The sequence below is a fragment of the Ascidiella aspersa genome, chromosome 4, assembly GCF_963924565.1.
Source record: "Ascidiella aspersa chromosome 4, kaAscAspe10.2, whole genome shotgun sequence".
NCBI lineage: Eukaryota > Metazoa > Chordata > Ascidiacea > Phlebobranchia > Ascidiidae > Ascidiella > Ascidiella aspersa.
Window position 1 is genome coordinate 12970360 of NC_139450.1, and position 23004 is coordinate 12993363.

The window sequence follows — 23004 nt, forward strand, 5'->3', positions numbered from 1 at the left end:
TAAAAAGCTTGTGTAATCAATGAGCTAAGCTTAATAGGAAAGGAAAAAATATAATATGTTTTATATAATGGGACCTATACATTATTGTTTCCTTTTGCTCGCGGCGCACCTGGCAGCCTTTCATGGTGCACTGGTTGAGAAACGCTGCACTAAACCATTCATATAATACTCCAGACAGTTGTTCCCTCTGAACAGTTGTGTTAGTTAATAACATGTCATAAGATTGCAGTCCATTCCTTTTCCACTGATGATTTTTAGCTGGTGATTTTTCCGCAATAATAATTTCTTGTCGGAAAATTTCTCCGCCGCAAAAACAAAGTTTGTTGTGAATGTTTTGCCCAAGTGTTCCTTCAACCAAGAAGTGTACTACAGTAACACAAATGTTTCACACTCTTGTAATTTATTACTATCCCTCAAATGTTTGGAAGTTTAGATTAAGGTGATGTCAAGCTGAATTATTTACCAACAAATTGAAAAAGGAGCTTTATTATATTAATCCCTTAATTTAAACTTGTTTTAATAATTTTATTGAACATTCAAGTTTTCTTACTTTTAACTTTTTAAGTATCTATATGTTTTATGTCATGCTTAAAAAAGGTTTTGGTTCTGAAAAATGTGACACATTTTAAATATGGATGATGTTGTCTTGAAGAATTAGCTCACATAATTGTCAATACCATGTCATTGTTTTTATTTTCAGAAGACATACTCTGATATAGAAGACCAAAACTGAAAAAAAAAAATTAATACCGTAATAATAATTAGCTTGATATTTTATGTTCAAGTCGAAAAGGTCGAGTAAAGCAACATCATATTGTTAAAAAACTATTTGATACCTACTTGTATTATCTTTAGCTAATGCACATTTGGCTTTAGGATTCATTATCAAGCTACAATACAGATCCAGGCATATTATGGTACCTTGCTAATAATTATATTCTAGATTTTTCCAATCTTTACTTTATTGTGGGAAGCATCACTAACAAATTCTCAGATTGTGCATTTTATTTAAATATGTATTTATGTAATGAAAATATAGACATCCCATATTTTTGTGATTGTTCTAGGTTTTAGTAATATCAGAATCACATTGATGCTTGTAATTGTTTGCATGCACTCTGTTAGCACCAATACTTTGGCAATGAAGTAAAGGAATACCATTTGTAGCCATGCCTGAAGATACAAAGATAATTTATCACATCGGTGATGAACAAACACCCTACGTCAGCAAGATAAACATTCCACCGGATGTGATCACTTTGGGAGATTTTAAAACAGCAATCAAGAAACCAAACTTCAAGTATTTTTTTCGGTCAACTGATGCAGATTTTGGGTATGACTTCAATTATACAATTAATGTTTTACTCACTTGGAAATAAATTCTATTAAGATTTATTTTAATAAAGATATATTTGGCTAAATGTGAATATGCAATATCTTAAAATTGCAGTGTTGTAAAAGAAGAAATTACAAATGATGATGCAAATTTACCACACGATGACAATAACAGAATTGTTGCATGGGTAATCTTATTGTTTATTTTTGTCTTTTTAGTTTTATTGTGATATGTAAAAAATAAATGCTTGATTTTGTAACTTGTTTAAAAATTGTAGTTTACAATGACATTCTTCATGAATTTGTCCCTTTTTCAATTATAAACAGTCTTTCTTCTAAAACCATTAACTTACAATAAAAATAAATATATATTGGTAAAAGGAAATATATGCTCTGCTATGATACAGCAATAGGAAGTAATTAATTGACAATTTATTGGTTGCTCTGTTTTAATCCTACAGTGTTTTAATGATTAAAACTGAATTGCAAAACACGAAGAAAATAGTAGTATGTTGGAGTCTTTGAATGTGTTTCCTATTATGTTTGCAATTTTACACTTTCCCAGTTGGTTGCACCTGAAATAGATGATGTATCTCAAGGCTCTGCATCCAACACAAATACCTTAACCAATTCAGAGAGCCATCGCTCCACAGGCAACTCAAGAGAGGATGTTTACCAGTAGGTTTTCCATAATGCTAAATTTGTTCACTGCTTAATCAGGGTGGAAAGTTTTGATGCTTGCCAACATGCGAGTACAGTTGCTCTAGGCATGTGCTTAGCAAGTGTTGTTAAACAAAAATATAGAAAAAAGTCCAGCTGGACTGATTCGTTTTTTTTTTCTGCAACAAATTGTCTATAACTCCAATGACTGAGGGCCAATTTTAATAGACCGGTAATCAAGCGCTGCCATAAGAGAACTAAATAAATGCGTTAAAACAGAAAAGCAGGTTAAACCATTGGTAAAATACTTATATTATTACCAACATTTTTGGCATGTGTCATTTTATCCTGGCATTTGATGATGGTAAGCACTTGCCAAGCTGGCGGGTGCATCTTTTTTTAAACACTGTTCATACTCTCAAAAATAAAAACATTAACAATAATTGTAGAAATGGTCCTACCAAACCACAGAGAGATTCTGATCTGGACTCCATAATTTCAAGTCACAGAGGTAAGAAATATATTGTTTTTATTGCACGGTAAACCTTGTATATATGTATATGTAAAAAAGTGTAGTAAAAAGAAAGCATTGCTATGTAACAGTTATCTTTTATATCTACATTATTATCTTCATATGGACAAATACAGCTTACTAACATGTTTAGTTTTCCCACCGACTATAATCATGCAGTATCTAATTATTTGTTTACTCTGACTCCCAGGAGGCATGAATAGACAGCAAAGGATGTACAATAAATTTGGAAGTCAGTCAACCTTGATGAGTAGTGACATTGAAACTACCTCGTGGGATTCAAGAAGTGAAATAAGCGAGTATGTTTCCATCAGTACCTTACCATGTTTTGTGTGTAAAATTTAGATCTTTATTGCTTAAAGTTGAATTAATTCATTCAGTGAAGTTAAAGTTTAATTCTAAATGTTCCAAGTAAATGTCTGAAAGACAAACCTATTTCTACCTTATTTTATTGGCAAGACAAATGCTTTACAGTACATCTAATGTTCTCAATCTCATGTGCCTTAACAAACATCAGCAAAACATGACTATTTAACTCTTAAATGTGTTTTCTGTGCCTTTTATTCTTGTGCATCCTTGCCTTACTAAAATGGAGAAAATACACAGAATTTTTTTGTGGGTTACAGTGAAATTGTTTTTTTAGTTACAGCACTCTTTCCGAAATGACCTCTTCCAATCGTCACAAGCTTCGGCAACGGAAGAGAATGTTAAAGAAAAAGCGACCTCGGCCAAGCTCTGACACTGTATGTTGTACTAAATCTTAAAAAAAAAATGTGTTAAACTTTCTTTGATTAGTTCTGAAACTAGTTGTAATTTTACACCATTTTCCTCATTGTACATCTGTCTAATTTACATTGTTTGTCACACCTGTTTTGCAGACTTCAACTTATTCCAGTAGCATCACAGATTCATCAATGTCTTTGAATATCTTGACTGTGGTTCTCAATATGGGTGAGTTCTTGATGTTTATGTCTATTTAGGTTAGATAAGCTTGTCAGGCTGACAATATTATCATAACTATTAATAAACTAATGAATATGTTTGTGTATGGCAAAGGGTCTTTAAAATTACTCACGTGTAAAACTTTGCAGTTTAAAAGGGTATCACAATGATATTTTAAGTACATAAAGCTTTGATGACCTGTCAAATAAAACCATCGATAGGCCACAAAGCCATTCACTGTGGATTTGGGTGTGTGCACACAAGGGCGTGCTAGCGAATGGGTAACAGTCCCATTTTGGGACGTCATTTTACTTTACAAGACAATATTTGCTCATCAGGCTGAAAATCTGACTCACGCCTCAGAAGAAATCTGCAGTGTTGAGGGGTTTCTTTGTTTGTGGTGCTGGGTAATAAATAATGACCAAAAAGTTGGTTAATTTGTATCATATTGTCATGTATACAATTGGTATTGAATTTGCCAGTAACACTTATGTTGCTGATTTTAAATTAATCAAAATTGCTTCGTCTAATTCCTTAAAGCTAATGTAAATTGTACTAGTAAATTTGTTCATGCATGTTTTAAAGATTTATTTGGATTCTTGCCTTTCCCAAATAATTTACTTTAAATCCCTGAATTAGTTTTACTAATTTGGCCCTCTGTAGAAAAACCATCCAATGCTGCAGCATGCTTATATTATATATTATTTTCCAGATAAGTACAACTTCCTGGGAATCAGCATAGTGGGTCAGACCAACGACAAGGGTGACGGTGGCATCTACATCGGATCCATAATGAAGGGGTAAGTGATGACGCGCGATATCCCGCCGAACGTGGCACGTTTGCGGCACCGCTTACCAATTCGCTAAGCCGCGTTACGTGCGCGCGTGTTGGACTTGGTTATGATTGGTGGTTTTAACCATTGCGCGTCGGGCAAGGAGTTGTTTAATAGCCTTGTCTTGTCTTTCGAGTCAATTAAACGCGAAGCGCAATCTCGCCGTTGCTTTTCTGCCCTCTAGCCATTCGCACGGCGTCTCGTCGTCGAATGCCTTTCGCCCGTAATTGATACAGTGACAAGGATCTTATCTCACCTAACCTTCACAATTTTCCTACACGATTTGGCGGCGAGAGGCGTACTTTGCTGCAAATGTTGAATGTCCGATGCGTTAGCACCAACAGTACTAGGTTACCAACAGACGTGTAGGCTACTAAAGCAGCATTTACTAACTACCCTATACATGTCTATGTTTGTTTTTACATTTTGTGCTGTTCTTCTCCAACACGGTCAAAACTACATTGAGTAACTTATTAGCAAGTAATGTATTTCTTTTTTTAATTACATCGCAAATAGTGTTTCAGTTTAAGCTCAATTAATATGCGTTTACTCCAATGTTTAAAATTCTAGCAAACAGTTTATTGGGTTAACACGTTTAGCAGTTGACATGTACACTCCAACATGAGGATTATCCTATAAAAATTTTAATCTTGCGTTAATTTGTTTGTTGTGCCACCGATTTATTTTTAAAATCTTGCTGCTTTGTTTACGCCAAGGATTTTCCGCCAATGCAATGCGTTTCAAGGGGTTGCTTTTGAGTTTGTCTAAATAAAACATGACGCCAAATTAAGCGGGCCCAAACATATGGATTACAGTAACGCTGCCAGTCGTGTTTGTGGTGCCAGTGTGTGTTGTATAAAATGTGGCTGACATGGGCCATTAATAAGCCTATATAGAATTCTTACATCATCTTTTAAAAGAAATTACCTCATCTGTCATCAATGTTTGGGTGCCTAAACTGTGTTGGTTGTTTGTATATGTCAAGTTGTGCTAGGCGTGTTTTTTAATTAACACGCTACAGTGGCGATAACAACTGATGTTGTTGCATTTTTTGAATTCCATCGTGTCATGTAATAGTCTTGGTAACACATTCTTGTAGTTGTTTCGTACAATATATCAATCACCATCTCGTTTAGGTTTTGTTTAACTTTACGTCCAATACTTTCAAGTTTTTTTCAAAAATAGATACTCAATTTTTCTATTTTTGATGTTGTTACACACCCGCATACATACGTTGCAAAAAATAATAACTATCCTACACAGAAAAAAAAACTGATGTTGACTGATTTGCACTGCGTCGGTTTAAAATTCCGCCTGTAAAGTAACTGGATTCGGCGCACAAGGGGTAATTGGATTGCACTGTTTTTGGCTGGTTCGCTTTCATCGCCTTACTTTGGTATTCTGCATTGTGCCTCGTTGTCTATTGTGGTCCGAATTGCCCAACTTGCTCTGGATTGCAAGATTAAGTCTCATTCTGTCGTATATGTATATATTTACCGTTATCGGATGTGTGTCGACTCCGATCGGTTTCGACGGATTATCTCTATTTTAACTCAACATAGTGGTGTCGATATGCTGCTAAAAGCATATCGCCACTTTGTGGGAACTTGCATTTATGTTATGGAACAAGTACTTCTTCTTTGCCACCAAGTCTTGTCTATGTGCAACATTATCGAGACGTTGTGAATTGATTTATGGCTTACATTGGCTTAAAAATAGCAGTAATCGTTAAGATGAATGATATTTAAATTGTTTTAACAATAGCTTTTTAATATTAGCTTAACGCAACGTAACGTTCGACAAATGCTACTTAAACTTATAGTTGTACATAATTTATTATTTCGCCTCCTTGTTATTCGGTGCCAAGATTTTAGACGTTTGTGTAAGAAATACTTTAGAGACACAGGAGCAAAATCTTTGCATATTGTTGGCCCAGGAGTGCGTGCTTGTTTATCGGTGGAATTAAAACTGTGACTACTGATTTTTTGTAACACGACTCCCGAACTGATTACGGGCATCGGCGAGACAAACTATGAGAGACCATTGTAAAAAATATATAAAATTTTGTGCAGAAAATGTTTGCATTTTCCGGAAAAATTGGCTCGTAGCCCCTGATTTCGAAATGTACTGCAAATCATTGTATTCATAGCTACTTAGGTAAGGTCATTTGCAGGGGAAGTAATTTATTAGGTTATAGGTAGTCGAAATTTCTAATTTACTAGTTCTGTATGATTTTAGCATGCGATATATCAATTTTTCTGCCAAAATATTCTTTCACGTATTGCAATTTAAGCATTACAGAATAAATTACACTTGGGTCCGCTGTCAAAGAATAACTTTACATTAAGCCACCTACTTGAACTTGCCTTCTAAGCTGAAAACCAATCAGGCAAATTAATCTGTACACAACGTGTGACCTTACACCTACGTCTCACACCCTGGGACTAAATACACTCTTGTTTATTTTGTCCAGACAATCAATGAAAGCGCCCTGTAGAGTTGTTTATGTGTTCACTTTTATTGTTTGTGACTCACTTTGTCTAAGCTCTTGGAAGGCGGCAAACATTTATAAACAAGGTTAGAAAAATTAAGCACCCTATTTGAAAATGAAACATATGAAAAAACATAACTTAAATAACATTTAACAGAAAACAAACTACTTTTAACTGCCTTATACTAGTGTTTTGCAGCCTTTTTTGGCTTGTGGCCCCCTACAGAAATTATAAATAGTTCGCGGCACCCTTGATTGTATTTTTGCTGAGTGGTGTTACGTTACAATAAACGAGAGTGGAACAGCACATTTACTGTGTAACAAGGTTGAAAAGACCTTTTTATTTTTAGGCACTTTTATCGTACAAAAAAATTGTGTCTAGAAGCTTACCAATAGAGGAAAATTAGAATCCGAAAGAATTTGAAAATCTCTTGCCACCCTTGAGCGTTAAAAATGGCACCCTATAGTGTCGCAGCACCCCTGTTGAGAACCACTGCCTTACACTGTGATATAATAAAATAAAAAAGAACCGGTTGCATAAAATAGCTGTCAAAAATAGCCTCCAATCTTTCGCTCCATATGTATTTATCATTTCGCCGACAAAGGCCGCATCGAACTAATGTCAGGTGTCCCTCAATCTTATGTATGTTCAGCGGCGCCGTTGCAGCGGACGGTCGAGTGGAGCCGGGCGACATGCTGCTGCAGGTGAACGAAGTCAACTTCGAGAACATGTCCAACGAAGATGCGGTGCGAGTGCTGAGGAACATCGTGCACAAGCCTGGGTAAGACCGTGAGGCATAACTCTGACTGAAACAGCTGGGAACGTTGCTCTGTGACTGTTTTGATGAACAATTTAGTAAACCAAAGGTTGTTTATCTGTTTAGTGGCGTTATCCTCATAAATACATTAATTTAATAAACCTTGCTTTTGAATTAGAATTCTACAACGTTATGACCTTCAAGTAAATAACAATAAGCAAAATTTTGCACCTAGATAAACAATAAACCTCTGTTCTGCAATTTTAGTTTTTCCCGCTAACTTTAAAATGGTCGGTATTTGACTGTTTGTGCATCGTTATTGACCTTCAAACATTTTAAGCCATCTAGGTCCGGCAAATGTAATTGAACCTTGTGCAATGTACATGGGCTAGCGAGACGACGGCCATAAATGCACGGCCTTTGTTCTCGCATTGCAAACTGACAACAGTGGCGTCAACCGACGAACAGCACGAACCTAATTGTTCTCAAAACTCCATAAATTAAAGCACACAAACAAGTTATCTGTGTTCGAGGCCTATTCGTCTTGGCTAATTATATTTACTAACTTTAAGGCACTAATGTCAACCAACATATAACTTCGGAAGAGCGGAAACGATTTTTGTGTTTTGATTAGATGAGGCCCCCACGGGTCTACCGTTTACCTCAGCATGTCGATATTTGAATGACCCAAAGACTATAGTTTTGGAGACTCAGGGTATAAACTTTGAAAAAAAGATTTTGTTTGTCTGCACCTCTTTGAAAAAAGTCAGCATTAGTTAAGACAAAACCCAGACCCTTGCATTGCATTGCATTGCATTGCATTTTCCACCAGTTTAAACGCGCACAGCATTGTTTGCACTACGCAATTAGCAGTTTTATGCGGACGTAAACTGGTCATAAAACATGGTTCACATCCTCGCTTTGGTAAACACAAGCGTCTGCAAACCAATGATATTTCGGACCCCTGCTTATTATGTTCATTGTCATAGTTGCTATTTTAAAGTTTCCTTACGAAAAACAAACAAACAAAACAGGAATTGTTATGTTGTTTAGATGTTTCAATAATATTTCAGATAAAAACTGTACGCATGTTCTATTTGTTATTAGAAAAAAATCGCAATCGGCAAAATAAAACTCATTTCTGATCACGCAAAAGAATCCGTATTTAAACTTCCCACAGAATACAGTTGTTGCACGTCTCAAAAGATACATTTAACGCACACCCGGCCCTTCAGGCTCTTTCAGCAAAGCAAATCCCACCATATAGTCGGCGGGCGCCCCGTCAAGCAGGTAACAGGTGTCGCGTTCCAGCGCGCGTAAGCCCCAGTCTGTCAACAGCCGGCCCCTGATATCCGGTTTCTCCCTTGCAGCCCCATCACCCTGACGGTAGCCAAGTGCTGGGACCCGAACCCCGAGAGCAGCTACTTCACGATCCCGAAAGACGAGCCTGTGCGGCCCATCGATCCCGGAGTGTGGGCCAATCAGATCATCACCGCGCCAGGTTGGTGTTCGATTCTTTGAACTATGCCAGAACTTCCGGAAGTTAACAGAACTGTTGTTTCTTTTAGCAAAACAGTCGGCGAATATGTTTTGTCTCGTGTTAAACAATGGTGGATATTCTAGCTGGCAATCGTTAACTATTGACCAGGGGTTCTTCAACTGGGGTCTGTGAACTAATTTTAGGGGTCCATGAAGGCCTAATTGAAATATTATTGTATATTTAAATCATCAGCATATTTCGGAAAGTCGATTTGTATTGTAACGTAAATTTAAAAAAAATCAGCATATTTCTGAAGTCTATTTGATTATGAGTTTGTGACGACAATTTATGACGTCACTTTTAAAAATTTCTTGCCTACCGTGTTCCAGCGAAGCAAAAAAAATTGGGGTCCGCTGTAAAAAAAGTCAAGAACCACTGATTTAAGCCGATAGAAAAACACCCTTAGGGAACGGGAAATGAGATTAGTAACACCTTAAACCTTTTCGTGCCTCCTTTGAAAGTTAGCTAATTAGAACACAAACTGGCCGCACCTGTGTTCGTGCTAAGCGCTGTTTTGTTAAACGCTTGTTAATCGTTAGGTTTTTGTGTTTTGCGGCAAAGTTTCGAGTGTACAGCACTTGACTTGGCAACCATGCACATTAGGATAAGCGTTATGCCATTAGGCAGGTCCAAAGTACCTGTGTCAACTTGGCCGTATTTATTTTGGTTGATTTAGGTAACAATAACCACGGGTTTCTGTCGTACTCATTATTAAATACATTAATGAATAAATACTGAGTTACCGCCTTTCCTGCTTTGTACATTCCGCTTTTCGCTATCTGTGGCGGTTTTGTTGTTTTTTCCTTTTCACAAATGGGATCCGCAAAATCATTTCTTATTCAAATATAGAAGATTAAGGCGCTCTAGTGGAATACTGGTTTAAGTTTAGTCCTTGTTTAGCAGAACGCAGTGATGCCTCGTCGTAGGCCACGTTAACGACTTCAGCAATCGATAATTATAATTAGGGATAGTGCTTCCTCCCATTTTCTCGGAACTTGACTGCGCCCTAATCGGCCCTTGTTTAACTACAGCTTGACTTCGGCTGACCTGTTGACCTTTACTTGCAGGAGGATACCACGCTCCCATGGGTTGCTATAGCAACAACCGCGAGACCAGCTCGGAGACGCTCGGAAGCTCGCTACCGGAGTCCGACCGTAAGTTCTTGCACAACGATTTACTATGTTTTGTGGAACATATGTCTAGATCAGGGATGCCGAACCTTTTATGATAGTGGGCCGCATTGTGGCTTGAAATAATTCAATGGGCCGCAGAACCTATTAAGTTTTAAGGGAAAATATTGTAAACGGACCTTTAGAGTTATATATACATATTTTTTATCCATACTATACTATTGCTGGCTGCTGCGCCCCTAAAAGCTGACTGGTACATTTTAATTAGGCTAATATTCAAAGTTTTAAATACTACATGGAGTGAAAATGTCTAGCGGGTCGCACAAAAATTTCAGGCAGGCCGTACTGTGGCCCGCGGGCCGCAGGTTGGTCATCCCTGGTCTATAGATATATCGCTTTTATTGTCAACATTATTACGTCGATAATCCTACAAATAAAATTGAGAAGAACTCATAGCCACTCGCTATACGCTATAGGTCTCATTGCTGACAAACTAAGTTGGCCTTGAAAGGCAACAGGGGAGCTTCTGACTCATTTTGTGATTATTGATTGAGTCAGTCTCTGAGGCCTTTCCCCAGCCATTAGTGCAAGTTTTGGCTACTGCGTTAACATTTGATTATGACGAACGGTGCGTATCATTTGGCCCTGCATACCATGCAATAGTGGTCTAATAATTAAGGGAGTTTTCTACACGGAGGGAATCTTTGATTACAATGCTGCCTTGCTCTAATGTTATTGATGTTGAAAGTTTTTTAAGTTTATTTTAGAAAATTTCCACTCGATGTCGATGTAATTTATTCTTTAAATTAACTTTAGCAAAGATAACGAATGCTAAAAGAAAAATAGCATTCAATTTTTATCACTGATAGCTTCCCAGTGCACAAAAGTGTGATTTTTTTGAAATAAGTTCAACAACTTTAAAGTTGTGTCCTAATTTTAGATTTTAAAAAGGGTAGGTTACAGACTACAGTTACACAAAAGTAAATTCCGCCGAAAAAACGTGTCCTACGTTTAACAGTGTTATGTTTGGAAAGCAAGTGGCCCAACCCCGTTGTGTTTTATAGAAGAGTGTCAGACATGTTTTGTGCAAACGAGAATCGCCGGCTCGGTGTAAGTTCGGCGTCGGAATGCTGCCACTTTCCCGTGTCCCGCCTGTGCGTTTCCTGTCCGTCAAGCGAGACACGCTCGTGGTCGCTTTTGTTTACTACGAATTGGCCCGAGCCGACGCACGCAGTCTCCAAACTGGAGTGCCTCGTTACGTTAAAGACGCCGTAATGTTCGGCCGTTTGACATGCTTGGCACAAGACCGACTATATAACGATGTTCGCCATAAGTGCGTCCTTGGAAGTCCTCGACTCAAATGGCCCATAAGCCCTATGTGATATAATATCCGAGTCCAAGGGCATATTTAAGATAATCGACCTGTTTCTTCGATGCAAACGGACGTAAATGTTTGTTTTTTTTTGGATTGTTAATGCATCTTAAAGTGTCCAAATACTTCAGCGATAATACGTGAGAGTTATACCCTAAGAATACTGAAGAAAAGTTAGAGATGTACGATTGTACGTCAGACAATGGCTATAACAAACATTGGTACCACATTTTTTTACATAACGTGTCCAATGTCCATTCTTTCTTTCGTGCTTAAATCACAAGAAGCCCAGTGTGAATTTTATTGGTTAAGATGGTTCTAAGAGTACGTGATTTAACACGCTATTGTAACACTTTCAATACGCTCAGAAGCATATGACACAAAGTGCAGCTTTCTATTAAAAAGCCACGCCTAAAGTGCTGATATAGTTTGTCAGTCTGTTAAACCTAATCCCTAAGAAAACAGGAAAAATTCATGGAAAAAGTGCATTGGGTTCTACAGTTTGCGTGTCCAACTTGAATAGTGTAGCTTCTTTCAAAACAGCTACATATTGAAGACCGTATAAAGCGAAAGTCGTCAGCCTCTGAATCACCCCAGCTGTAGCGTGCAATCTGCTAGTCATTAAAAACGCGTAATTCGCTGTTCCGAGGCATGCCTCTACACTACTTATTTTCACCTGCGCCGTTCGTTGGTTGTTAGGTGTGTGGAAACGACGGACGGACGCACTGCGCGTTGTCCCTTTGATGGGGCTTTACCTCTGTTTGCTCTTTCCCATCGCCTGTGTATTCTGTGACGGGGCAGCCTCATGAATATCCAATAAACCATAAAAACTTTTTCCCCGCTGATGCAAAAGACTTGCGCCGCTCGCATATTAATAAATAGATGAGGCCGTGTCATCGTCGCCTAATTTAGTGCTTAACAATTTGGTCGTTACATGGGAATGGTTGAGTAAAGGGGGCGAAATTGAGGCATTAAAAGAGTGATCTTCCATGTTGTTTACATACATTACACAGCCAGAAGTGTCTTTATATTATTGAAATATTGTGTTTTTTATTAAAGATTCGTTGGTGTAATACCTGAAACCTCCAAACGTTAATTGGTGAGAGTTTTTAATCCACTTAAAATCAAAGAAGTAGCCGCGGCAAAAAAAATGAAAAAAAAGCCCCTTAGTTTGCCTGAATTAAAAATGCAGATGCTGAAATAAACATCACCTTTTCTTATATGACAGTTCTGCAAGCACCTGATTTACGCAGCATTACTTTGTAACGAATGCTGCTACCTGAAATACAATTCATAGCATTCTCGACGCTTTTATGACCCTAGCTAGGTGTATCCATTTCCCTCCGGACTTGCGCCGTGTAATTTAACACCCGACCAACTATGCTGATGAGCCCCCTTAGCTTAGTAATCTGACGATTTACGCTGCTGACCGGCGCCTGTGCTAAAGCCCGAACATGACTGTACAAATTTACAGCCTTTCGACAAAATTTTGTCCCTAAATGTTGGAATTAGTCGTTTTTGTAACTCGATTGCTTTGAGCCGCTTAAGCCTTGTTTCAAGTGAAACTTGTTCAGCATATACTTGTTGGTGTCATGCTGCCTTCGTGAATATTTTGCAAATGTTTAAATCCACATTAAACGTTTTTAGCTGTTTTGGGTTATCTATCGGGGGTTAAGTAAATGAGTTACCCATTATCATAAACGATTTTGTTTTGCTTAGCAGCTTTTATTTAAGTTGTGATGAAAATACATGGGGAAGCGAGCACACAAAAAATCTCTTAGATAAAAAAAACTCGCAGAAAAAGAACAAACACTACCTATAGTTGCTGCATTAAACAAGCTTGAAACTAGTTCTGTTTGCATTTGCCTTTGGATGGACCAGACGGAAAAATACTGCAGCACTTCGATGAACTAATGCGTTTTCGGCGGCTTTATAATTGTACTTGTGTTTTGATCTTATATTTTTATGAAAGCGCACCTCATTCTTTTTTGTGTTTCCTTCCAGGATACGACATGCAGCTGTCGACCCTTACCGACATGGGTGTGGTGGTAAAGACGCTGAAGATGGCCGACAGTGGACTGGACGTTAAGACGAGGATGTGGCTAAAGATCACCATTCCAAATGCTTTCATAGGTCAGTGAGTGAATTGTCGTTGCCACCGCAGCTTTACTTATACACCCTTATACAAAGGCCGAATTTCGATAAACTGATAATGAAAATCAAGGCGGAGCTCCGGTTTATCTGACATTAACATTCCCAATTTCTAACGCTTGGTTACCAGTAGGATGACCATAAACCAACTGCACATTGTTAGTTTGAGCTACTACCAACTGCACATTGTTAGTTTGAGCTACTTTCGTGTGTCAAACAAGGGGCTATGTTGACAAAAGCCATGTCGGGCTATGTTTTGCGTGTTATCGACATTAATTTCGCTTGTAATAGTTACTAATGTGAGTTTTAACTTGCAACGCTAAAGCAAACATATATCCTCGTTCGGTGTACAACAGTTATGCGTATTGAATCTTTTGGAGATGGAAGAAAACAGTTAATAGGCTGAGGATTTTCCTGTTTCATTAGTACCATTTTTTACGCCGCTTCGTCTTTTACCAAATAGGTTAAGCAAAACGCTCCATCGATTTGGCATTTCACTTAATGACATTGCTAAGGATAATATAAACCCAATGTGATCGATCTCTGTGAATAGCGCTTTTAATTGATTGACTGGAACCAAGGCGGCGTTGCATTTTAAAGGGGATTATAGCTGTGTGGCTGACAGCATTTTTTCTGAAGCTATTTGTTATAAACATTTTTAGTTTCTGTAAGTAAATAAAACTGCCAAATATTTTAGAAGACTATCAGTTAGTAAGTGGAACACACATGTTTTATATAATAACAGTCAGAAAAACTGGCTGAGGTTAGTCGTTAAAAAACACAAGTAAAAAAACAAGAACTTTTTGCGGTTTAGAATTAACCACAATTCACTTTTAAAGCTGACATCCAAACCGATCGAAATCTAAATAAACTTACCTCCCTTTCTAAACTAAATATATTTCTCTCCATGGGCCAAGCTACATATAAATTTCCATTTCTACAAAGTTACATACTGTAGGTGGAAGCCTCGAAAACGTAGAGACAAAAACGATTTAAGATTTGGCCAATCCGCACTTCGCATACAATTTATGTTGACCCGAAGCCAGAGATTTTTTTTAATTTTGTATATATTTCCCTAAACTTGTTTCCTATAGGTTCGGACCTCGTGGAATGGCTTCAGCAGAAGGTGGAGGGTCTCTCGGAGCGCCGCGTGGCTCGCAAGTACGCCTCTAACCTGCTTAAGGCCGGCTACATCCGACACACTGTCAACAAGATCACCTTCTCCGAGCAGTGCTACTATGTGTTCGGCGAGTACACCGGCACAGGGCTGCTACACAAAGGTCGGGATAAATTGTTTTTTAACGTAGTTTAGATCGGTATACTGTAAACCGGGAACACAATAAGACCTGCAAAGGAATAATATTATCTAAAGCAGCATAATGTATAATACAATAGTAATAAAACCAATAACATAAAAAGGAAATTCAGTGTTTTTTTTAAGGTGCTTTGGTCACCAAATTTTTCCAATTAGCAGTGCTTTTAATCTACGAGTACTGGTTAGTAAGCACTTACTTCCCATTTTAAATATCATGGTTTCTTTACAACCTACGGACCAATCGTTCCTCAATTGAATAATAAGCAATAACCAACTACAAAACTTATAATAACACCGACGTCCGTCGTCTTTAATCGAAACTTTTAAAACAAACTGTTGACACCTAAAATTGATGAAAAATACCAAATCACACTATGTTAAATCGATTTTGACAACGGCTTTAGGCGTGTCGTCTTAACCTTAGTATTACAATTCAATGAAAGCCCTGAATAATTGTACCCCCTTGCCCACGTTATTTTTTTATCAAGTTTTCTCGTTTTTAATGAACAATTGTTGCTGCGAGACAATATTTCCCACCACTCATACCCGTTAAAACCTCGTTAAAACCTTAAAAGCGCGCGTTTCGGTCGAGCCGTGGCTCAAACGATTATCTCGCAAAAGTCCTGTAAACAATAAACACGACCGACTTTAATTGACATTGACAGCCGAGCCTCTCAAAAACGAGTCTACATCCTCCGCCTTGCGTCACTGTAGCTCGCAATATGCCAAACAACGGACGCCTTACCGTGTTTGTTCGGTCGTTAACGTTCTCTTTTATTTCCTACCTTGTTAAATTGACTGTCCGCCCGGTTTGGTTTACAACAGTGAGAAGAAGTAGTTTATAGCTTCCCCAACAGCAACTTGAGACACAGCCATAAAACCAAGGTTTACTGCTTACCGACAGCGATAAACAAACCACTTTTGTTGTTTTTTGGTCGGAATATTTTCAGAATTGAATGTCGATTTTTGTTAATATATAATATTTGACCATAATTCTACAAGTTTGATATTTTGCAGTGGAAAATTTTCAGAAATGAATGTAAATTTATATTGATATATGATGCTTTTCTATAATACCTACAAGTTTAATTTTTGCAGTAAAATATCTAAAAAGTGTTGTTTTGTTCGTGTTGCCATGAATCATAGCGTTTCATCATTTGTTAGAAGACATTTTTTGGCAAACACCTTAAACTAAATCAGCTATACGCGTGTGTGTTTCTACGTCTAACGCTTCCTCCCACCTATATGATTTAGCTTTATGCAATAGTACTAATGCGTATAGGTTTTTTGTTACAACATGTATTTACTTACGACATTTTGAAGAACAAAATATATCAACTCCTATCCCATCTTTCAGATTTCGGCACCTTATCCCTTGGCGACTCCAACAGCGACCGGGAGTCGGACACCCTGGGGCCGTTACCCACCCACTCGGGAGCCGCGTCCCACTGGGCCATGGCGCCCCCACAGGCCGGCAGCATCAACCCGGGCGGATTTGCCCCCTACAATCCGTACAACAACTTTCACCCCTCGCCCCAGCTGAGCGTGGGGCCCCGTAACCCCAGCAATGGGATGTCGAACCCCATGATGGACCACTACGGACACGAAGCTCAGTCCTATGGGGCGATGGGAGGCATGCACAGCGACGTTGACAGTAAGTTGATGTAGAAGTTCTATATTTTAAAACTCCCCATTTGCCATAACCGGCCAATGGTTATGGCAATTTGCTCAACTGTTATACTTGGGTACAGGCTTTTTTATTTTTTCCTAATTTTTCATTACTATATGGAAAAGATCGTGTCAGAAAAGTGGCCTAAAAGGGTCCAGCTAACAACTTATGTTCGCTTCATGATTAAAATCCGCATAAGCTTACCTGTTGTTGCTAATTTATAGTTTAACATTGCCTATGTTAAAACAATCGTAATAAAATATCAAAAAACGCCAAAAAATATAATCAGGCTGTCCCACGTTAAACCATTTGGAATAAGGGTATAACGTTTTATATATTATTACTTATTCAGAGTTATGTAGATTAACATGAGTTCTGACTCATTACATTTGCCAGAAGAGCTCTACAAACCTGATGAGTTCTGACGTTATTGTTCTGCTCAGCTAAAATTCTGTCTTATTTTATAATATAATATTAAACTGTATTATTAATTACTATATTTTACGGCCGGCGAAGTATTAAGAAAAACATGTCCAGTGTTTATTCTTGTTTAATCTTGTTGATACTCAACCGGTCATGGTGGCCACCAGCAGAAAACAGCCTTAACATTGCTTTCTCCCTTCTCCCCGCAGCCATAAGTCTACACAGCGCGCAGAGCGTCCTGCAGCGGGGACCGCCCAGTGAAATGTCGGCGTCGCGTCAGCACCTGGCCACCTTCGGCGCCGGGGGGAGTGCCGGTTCCGGGAGCGACCAGGCCAGCGAGGGCAAGTACAGCAGCCACAGTGGCGGCGCCAGGTCCGGGGGTGGTTCGTCCTCTGGCGCCAGGCGTTCCGTTTCCGGGAGCGAGAAGAGCCTTGAGATGATCCAGTCGCAGGTTGGGCCTCGTTTTTCTGAGGTTTAATGTAGAATTTTAGGTTATTTTTGCTCTACATTCTATTTTCAAGTGCGTGGCATTTTTAAACCCAGGTATCCTGGAGATAATAAGTCTTATTAGGTTTGTGTTTTGTGTGAACGTTAATATGGGCTATCTGTACCTAAATATCAAATTTGACGCCTGGTATAGCGCAACAACCGTTGAAAGTTTATTGCTTTTTTGGTTTTAATATATAATTACAATTAGCTATATTTTCTTGTAATATATTTTTCTAGTTAAGACACTTTAATCTTTCTTGTTTTGTAAAAGAATGTAACTGGCTAGTTTCATTGCGGTTTCCTAACTTCATTGATTTACATTATCTAACATCCCATGTAGTGTTAACAAGATATGTTATGCTAAAGGTATTTCATCTTTACTTATCACGTCTCTCAGTGAAAACCTTTTTAGTGACAATATTGTTGCCCTTAAAAATAAATTACTTTCCTGCATGATTTTTCTTGAACAGTAGTTGCCTTTTTCCTATAGACGTGTTAATGGTTTGATACCTTTAATTTACCTCGGCGCAGCTATAAATAGGCACCCTTTTTCGTGTTTTAATCTGCCTTGTTATAGAAAAATTGATTTGAGAATGCTTTATCGTTGCGTTAGAAATTTTGGTATAGCACGGTTTAAATTGACGCGACTCAACAATTTTTATGTAAAACAATTTTTGGTTAAGATTAAATCTCATAACTTAAACCACCTAATTTATTAACGCTATGGCCAGGGCTTGAAAACTAAGGGTAAGTTGCAATGTTTTTTTTAAAGCGACCCTCACTTAATTGTTGTGTAGCAAATTTTATGTTAGCAAAAAAATTACCTTGTCATTATGTAAGGGTGACTACCAGGTATTTTAACGTTTTACTAAACGATGTTCAATCTAACCGTTTTGTTCAATTGTCCCTTCACTAGACGTAGGATTCCTTAAAACCCTACAGTCGCCCTATTATAGTGCCTTTGTGTGCCTTGCTGTTTCCAGTTGATCTCAAGATTTCTTTGTAGTGGACACCCTTTCACTGTTATTAACCCGCTCTTCCCACTTTTCAAGGCCCTCACTTGACACGAGCGTTCCTTGTTGTGCAGCCGAGACGGGCGCCCAGGTAAAGTCGAAAAACCTCTGTCTCTTGCATGAACACGCGCGTGCTGTACGTACATTATACAGTGAATGATACAAACGCACAGTCACGTCATGTCACTTGAAGAGGAACGAATTCCGCTGTGAATTCTCCTTATTTTGTAAATTGCGCTGATAATTACGGTGGTGATGCGTTCAGGGCCTACCGGAGAAAAGTCAAGGGGGGTACGGCCAAGAGAAAGTTTTGATTTAAGGTATATCCCTAATTTGTTGGGATCCCAAAGGAGGTTGTACCCCTTTAAATTCCTCGTCAAGGTCCTGGTCGTGCTAAAAATCTGACGATCTTGTAGAAGAGGGGCCTAATTGCTGCCGTTTTCGTCATCGCCACTACTCAATTACTCCTCATTCTTGTAGACAATACATGACACTACACACAAAACATGACATGGCTGCGCCGTAACGCCGGAGGCTCAATGCTTTTGACATTTTTGATGCGCATAAAAACATCTGCTGGCCGACCCCTTTTTACGCCTGAACATTGTTAAACAGTAAACTCTCGTTTCTTGCTAAATCACGCACACCTTAACCATCAGCAAAAAACTCATTTGCAGATCCAAGTTAAACGAGAGTTGCCTGTTTTCAGTAATATTAATCATGCCCTCGGGCTAGGTATCCGATCGCAGATTAATACCAGCCGTACTTGCTTTCGCAAAATTGCCCGGCGTTAACTAAATTATACTTTCTGACTTCTTTTTTCGCGATTGCCCTTGCTCCCGGTGCGATTATGGCCTTGCTGATCGTCGCATGTTTCCCGATCGTGCTGGTTTGCTTGCTTATGTTTGTTTGGAGAATTAAATGCTTTCACAGCAACATTCGCTTAACCACTAACTAACACGTTCTTGACATTTGGCAATGCGCCCAAGCTTCCAACTTGGCTCAGTTTAATTTAGTTATGAAGTATGAAAGCCATTAGGCTTTTAAACCATCTGTTGGATTATATTAAGTGTTGTTAGTAAAAAATTATGCTTGTTGATATCATTCTGCATGAATGAACATTTGCATGAGCAGTAATCATGTATCACCAATCCATCTTACATTATGTTAATTGCTAACTTGTAATTTATAGTGTTTAATACCCTTTTAGCAGAAACCGATTAATATTTTCATCAATATTTGAAAAGTGTACAAATACACGTGTATGCTATCGTAATCACAACGTTGGTGTCAGTGTACTTTGCAACCCATGATAAACTAACAACCGAAAGAACACCCAACCATAAACTTGTATTTCCTTATTATCGCTAACCTTTCGTCCAACAGAACTCACTGAATCGCGGAGGCTCGTACGGGTCTCTCCAGCGCCAGTACCCCCCTGCCCCACCCCAGCGCACCAAGTACCCGGCGCCGTTACCCCCGCCGCCACAACCCCACCATCCCCCGCCCCCCAACGTGCCGGGAAATCCCCAAAGTCACTACCAGGTACCCACTAGCCAGCAGCATCACCCGCAAGTCGCCAATCATCACCACGGATCGAGGCCCTCGTCTTCGCAGGGAAACCCCCTTCAGCCGCAACAGTTGCCCCCCAGGCCGCTGTCCCATCCGGGGAACCCCCAGCACCAGCAGGGTCGCCCCCTAAACGCGGTGCCCCAGGATCTGAGCGCGAGTCGTCAGTCATTTCAGAACGCGATGAGCAATCCGTGCGACTATTTCGTCGATGTGATGTAGGGAATGCTGCTTAACTCTCTGTGGCGGAATGTGGTCAGTCACCGTGACTTAAGTGGCCAGACCTAGTAGAACAATTGCTTCTCGGTGCTAGTCGTCTTTTTGTACTGCATAGGCGCTGTTTTAAAATTCAAAGTGGAACCCATACCGATTCAAGCCTTATCCACTTGTTCACTCAATTTGCTAGCTTCCGCTGGTGAAATATTCCTTGTTGGAATTTAATTTTTTTCAAGCATTGGTTTTTGAATGCGTTAATATTTGCTTTCGGATGACATCTGCATTTGACCGTCTACTCGGTGGACTGATACCAACGAATTTATGCAGCGTCTATCCGCAATAATTTGTCTCTCCTATATTTGTCCCTAGTTCCGGGACGCGAAATGAAACCCTGTCTGCCGCTACTTCATATCGCATGAAGGAATCGTGTCCCGCTGCCGCCTTTTGTATTTGGTCGAGGTAGATATTTTCCCTTTAATCCGTTGCTATATTTTTCTTCTTTGTGTTTCTTTGCTTTCCGAAGTTGCGCTATCAAACACTTTTCGCATAGGTTTACTTTTATCCGCTTGGGTATTGCTTTTCTGTTTTTACCGGCCGCGAAAGCAAGCGCGGAATTGTTCAACAGCAATATTAGGATTGCGATATTTTCGTCGTTTGAGTTATTCCTATATCTACATGTGTGTGGATTCACTTAGAAAAATACCATAGAAATGCGTAGGTATTACGATACGTAATATATTTGGTGCTGCGTGATCTTTTTTCATTTTTCTCCCGCGACGCTGCCGTACGTCATCATGTATGACCTTTTTTATTTTTCGTTTGAAAATCATACGGGTCGGTCATAGGGCGGGTATTACGGAGTATCGTCGTTATGAATAGGTTGTTTGTTGTACGAAAGCCGTATTACCAATTTGGTAAACGAAGTGAGCTAAACGTGCAAACAAAATGACATGTTTGCTAAAAAATATGGACGTAATACCTGCAAAAGTAGTTCATTTTTTATTTGTTGTTGGTGCTGTTCACTACACGCTATAATCAAAATGTGCACACCACCCCTAAACTTCTTTATAATGCGAAAAGAATTAACTTTTTTTGTAACCGAAAAACCTCGCATAGTTTTACGCAAAAAAACACGCCGGTGGCCTTTCTGTGTAAAAACCGGTCTCTTGCTTTCATTCAAAAATCGATTTTATTTTTATACCTTTCTTCGTGTATAACTTTGGCTACAAATCCGAAAAAAAGTTTGCGTTATTTTTTTAAAATACCGAATGGTGAGTGGAAAATTGTGTTTTTAATTATACCTTTTATCGCGAACCATTTTTCGACCGCTGTGCGACCTTTAAAAAGCAAAATAACCTTTGGTTAACCTGCGTTATAAAGTTATAGTACATCGTTCAGTCAACTCTTGTAAGATTATATTTTACGTTAAAGATGCGCATTAGAATCGCCTAACTACCTTATTTTGGCGGCACCGTACTTAGTGTTTCGCTTAGTTTGTGGGTTAGCCACAATTTGTTTTTACCTATATACAGCAGGACCCGCCGTAATATTATTTCAACTCGTGTGCGCTAATATTTGGCGAGTTAAAAATGTGTTGGTCTTACTGCGATCTTGGTCTGCCAGCAACGCAACCAATACCCACAAGTCTCCCAAGATCGGGTGTGATTTTATTGGAGAGCTTCTTTACGTGTTCGTGCGTCGCGCAAACTTTAACACTTTGTCACTCCTGTTCGTTTACTATTATTAACGCATAGTCTTATCACCTTCTGATTAAACCAAACGTAACTGTACGCCCTTCGTGTTTTGTTTTTTCAGAATATTAATGTTTACACGTTTTTCATGTAGGCCTAAACATTTTGCCAAATCAAAAGGCACCCAGTTTAATATAGAAATGCAGGTAGCCTACATAAAATCGAAATAAGGAAAAGGCCAGATCTACAGAAGAAGTCCACACTACGTTTTATTATGCAGGTTCGATTGTAGGGAACCCATGAGTTGTTTAGTTATTGGTTGTTAGGTATTAGTAAATTCCACACCTGTAGTTTTCTGTTTAAACTTTGCCAAACAAACTTGATTAAAACGCTACCTTCCATTAGCTATTATTTAGTACAGTGGTCTTCAACCTTTTTAATAAACGACCCCAATTTGAATAAAATGAAATCAGAATTAACTTTGCGACCCCATTTTGTGTCGGAATAAAGCAACACTAGCAAATATGCGTAAATTATACACAATTGCAGCGAAATGTGCACCGAAATGATTGCTTTTAGGAGGTTTTAGTTAACATATAAATTTGAATTTAACAAACGAACGAACACGAAATTTCAATTTGTTTTAACAGTAAATTGCATTCAGTGCGATGGTTGCGCCTGCACAGTATCCACTAGTTTTTGCAAACGCGGCCCCACTTACTTCCAAGCGATTTTTTAGTATTATGCTCATTGCGCTGAATCCAGCTTCACAAAGCCATGTGGTTGTAAACGGAATGAGTATTTTAAAAACATAATTAGAGAGTGGGGCACCTTGATTGCATCACATTGATTCGGCGGCTCTTAAAACAGAAGTT

At 38.8% G+C, this 23004-nt stretch overlaps 1 protein-coding gene across 1 annotated transcript; it reads left to right on the forward strand.

Annotated features, from left to right (window-relative positions):
- The first annotated feature begins 1072 nt into the window (after nt 1–1072).
- LOC146147973 (segment polarity protein dishevelled homolog DVL-3-like) lies at nt 1073–22196 on the forward strand. The gene is made up of 16 exons (XM_083387404.1): nt 1073–1333; nt 1451–1523; nt 1901–2013; nt 2445–2506; nt 2718–2826; nt 3171–3270; nt 3406–3478; nt 4182–4269; nt 7447–7575; nt 8922–9052; nt 10159–10245; nt 13598–13726; nt 14839–15024; nt 16417–16713; nt 17361–17602; nt 20040–22196. The coding sequence occupies exons 1-16, from the start codon at nt 1170–1172 to the stop codon at nt 20442–20444; spliced, it is 2388 nt and encodes a 795-aa protein (XP_083243530.1). The 5' UTR covers nt 1073–1169; the 3' UTR covers nt 20445–22196.
- The last annotated feature ends 808 nt before the right edge of the window (nt 22197–23004 follow it).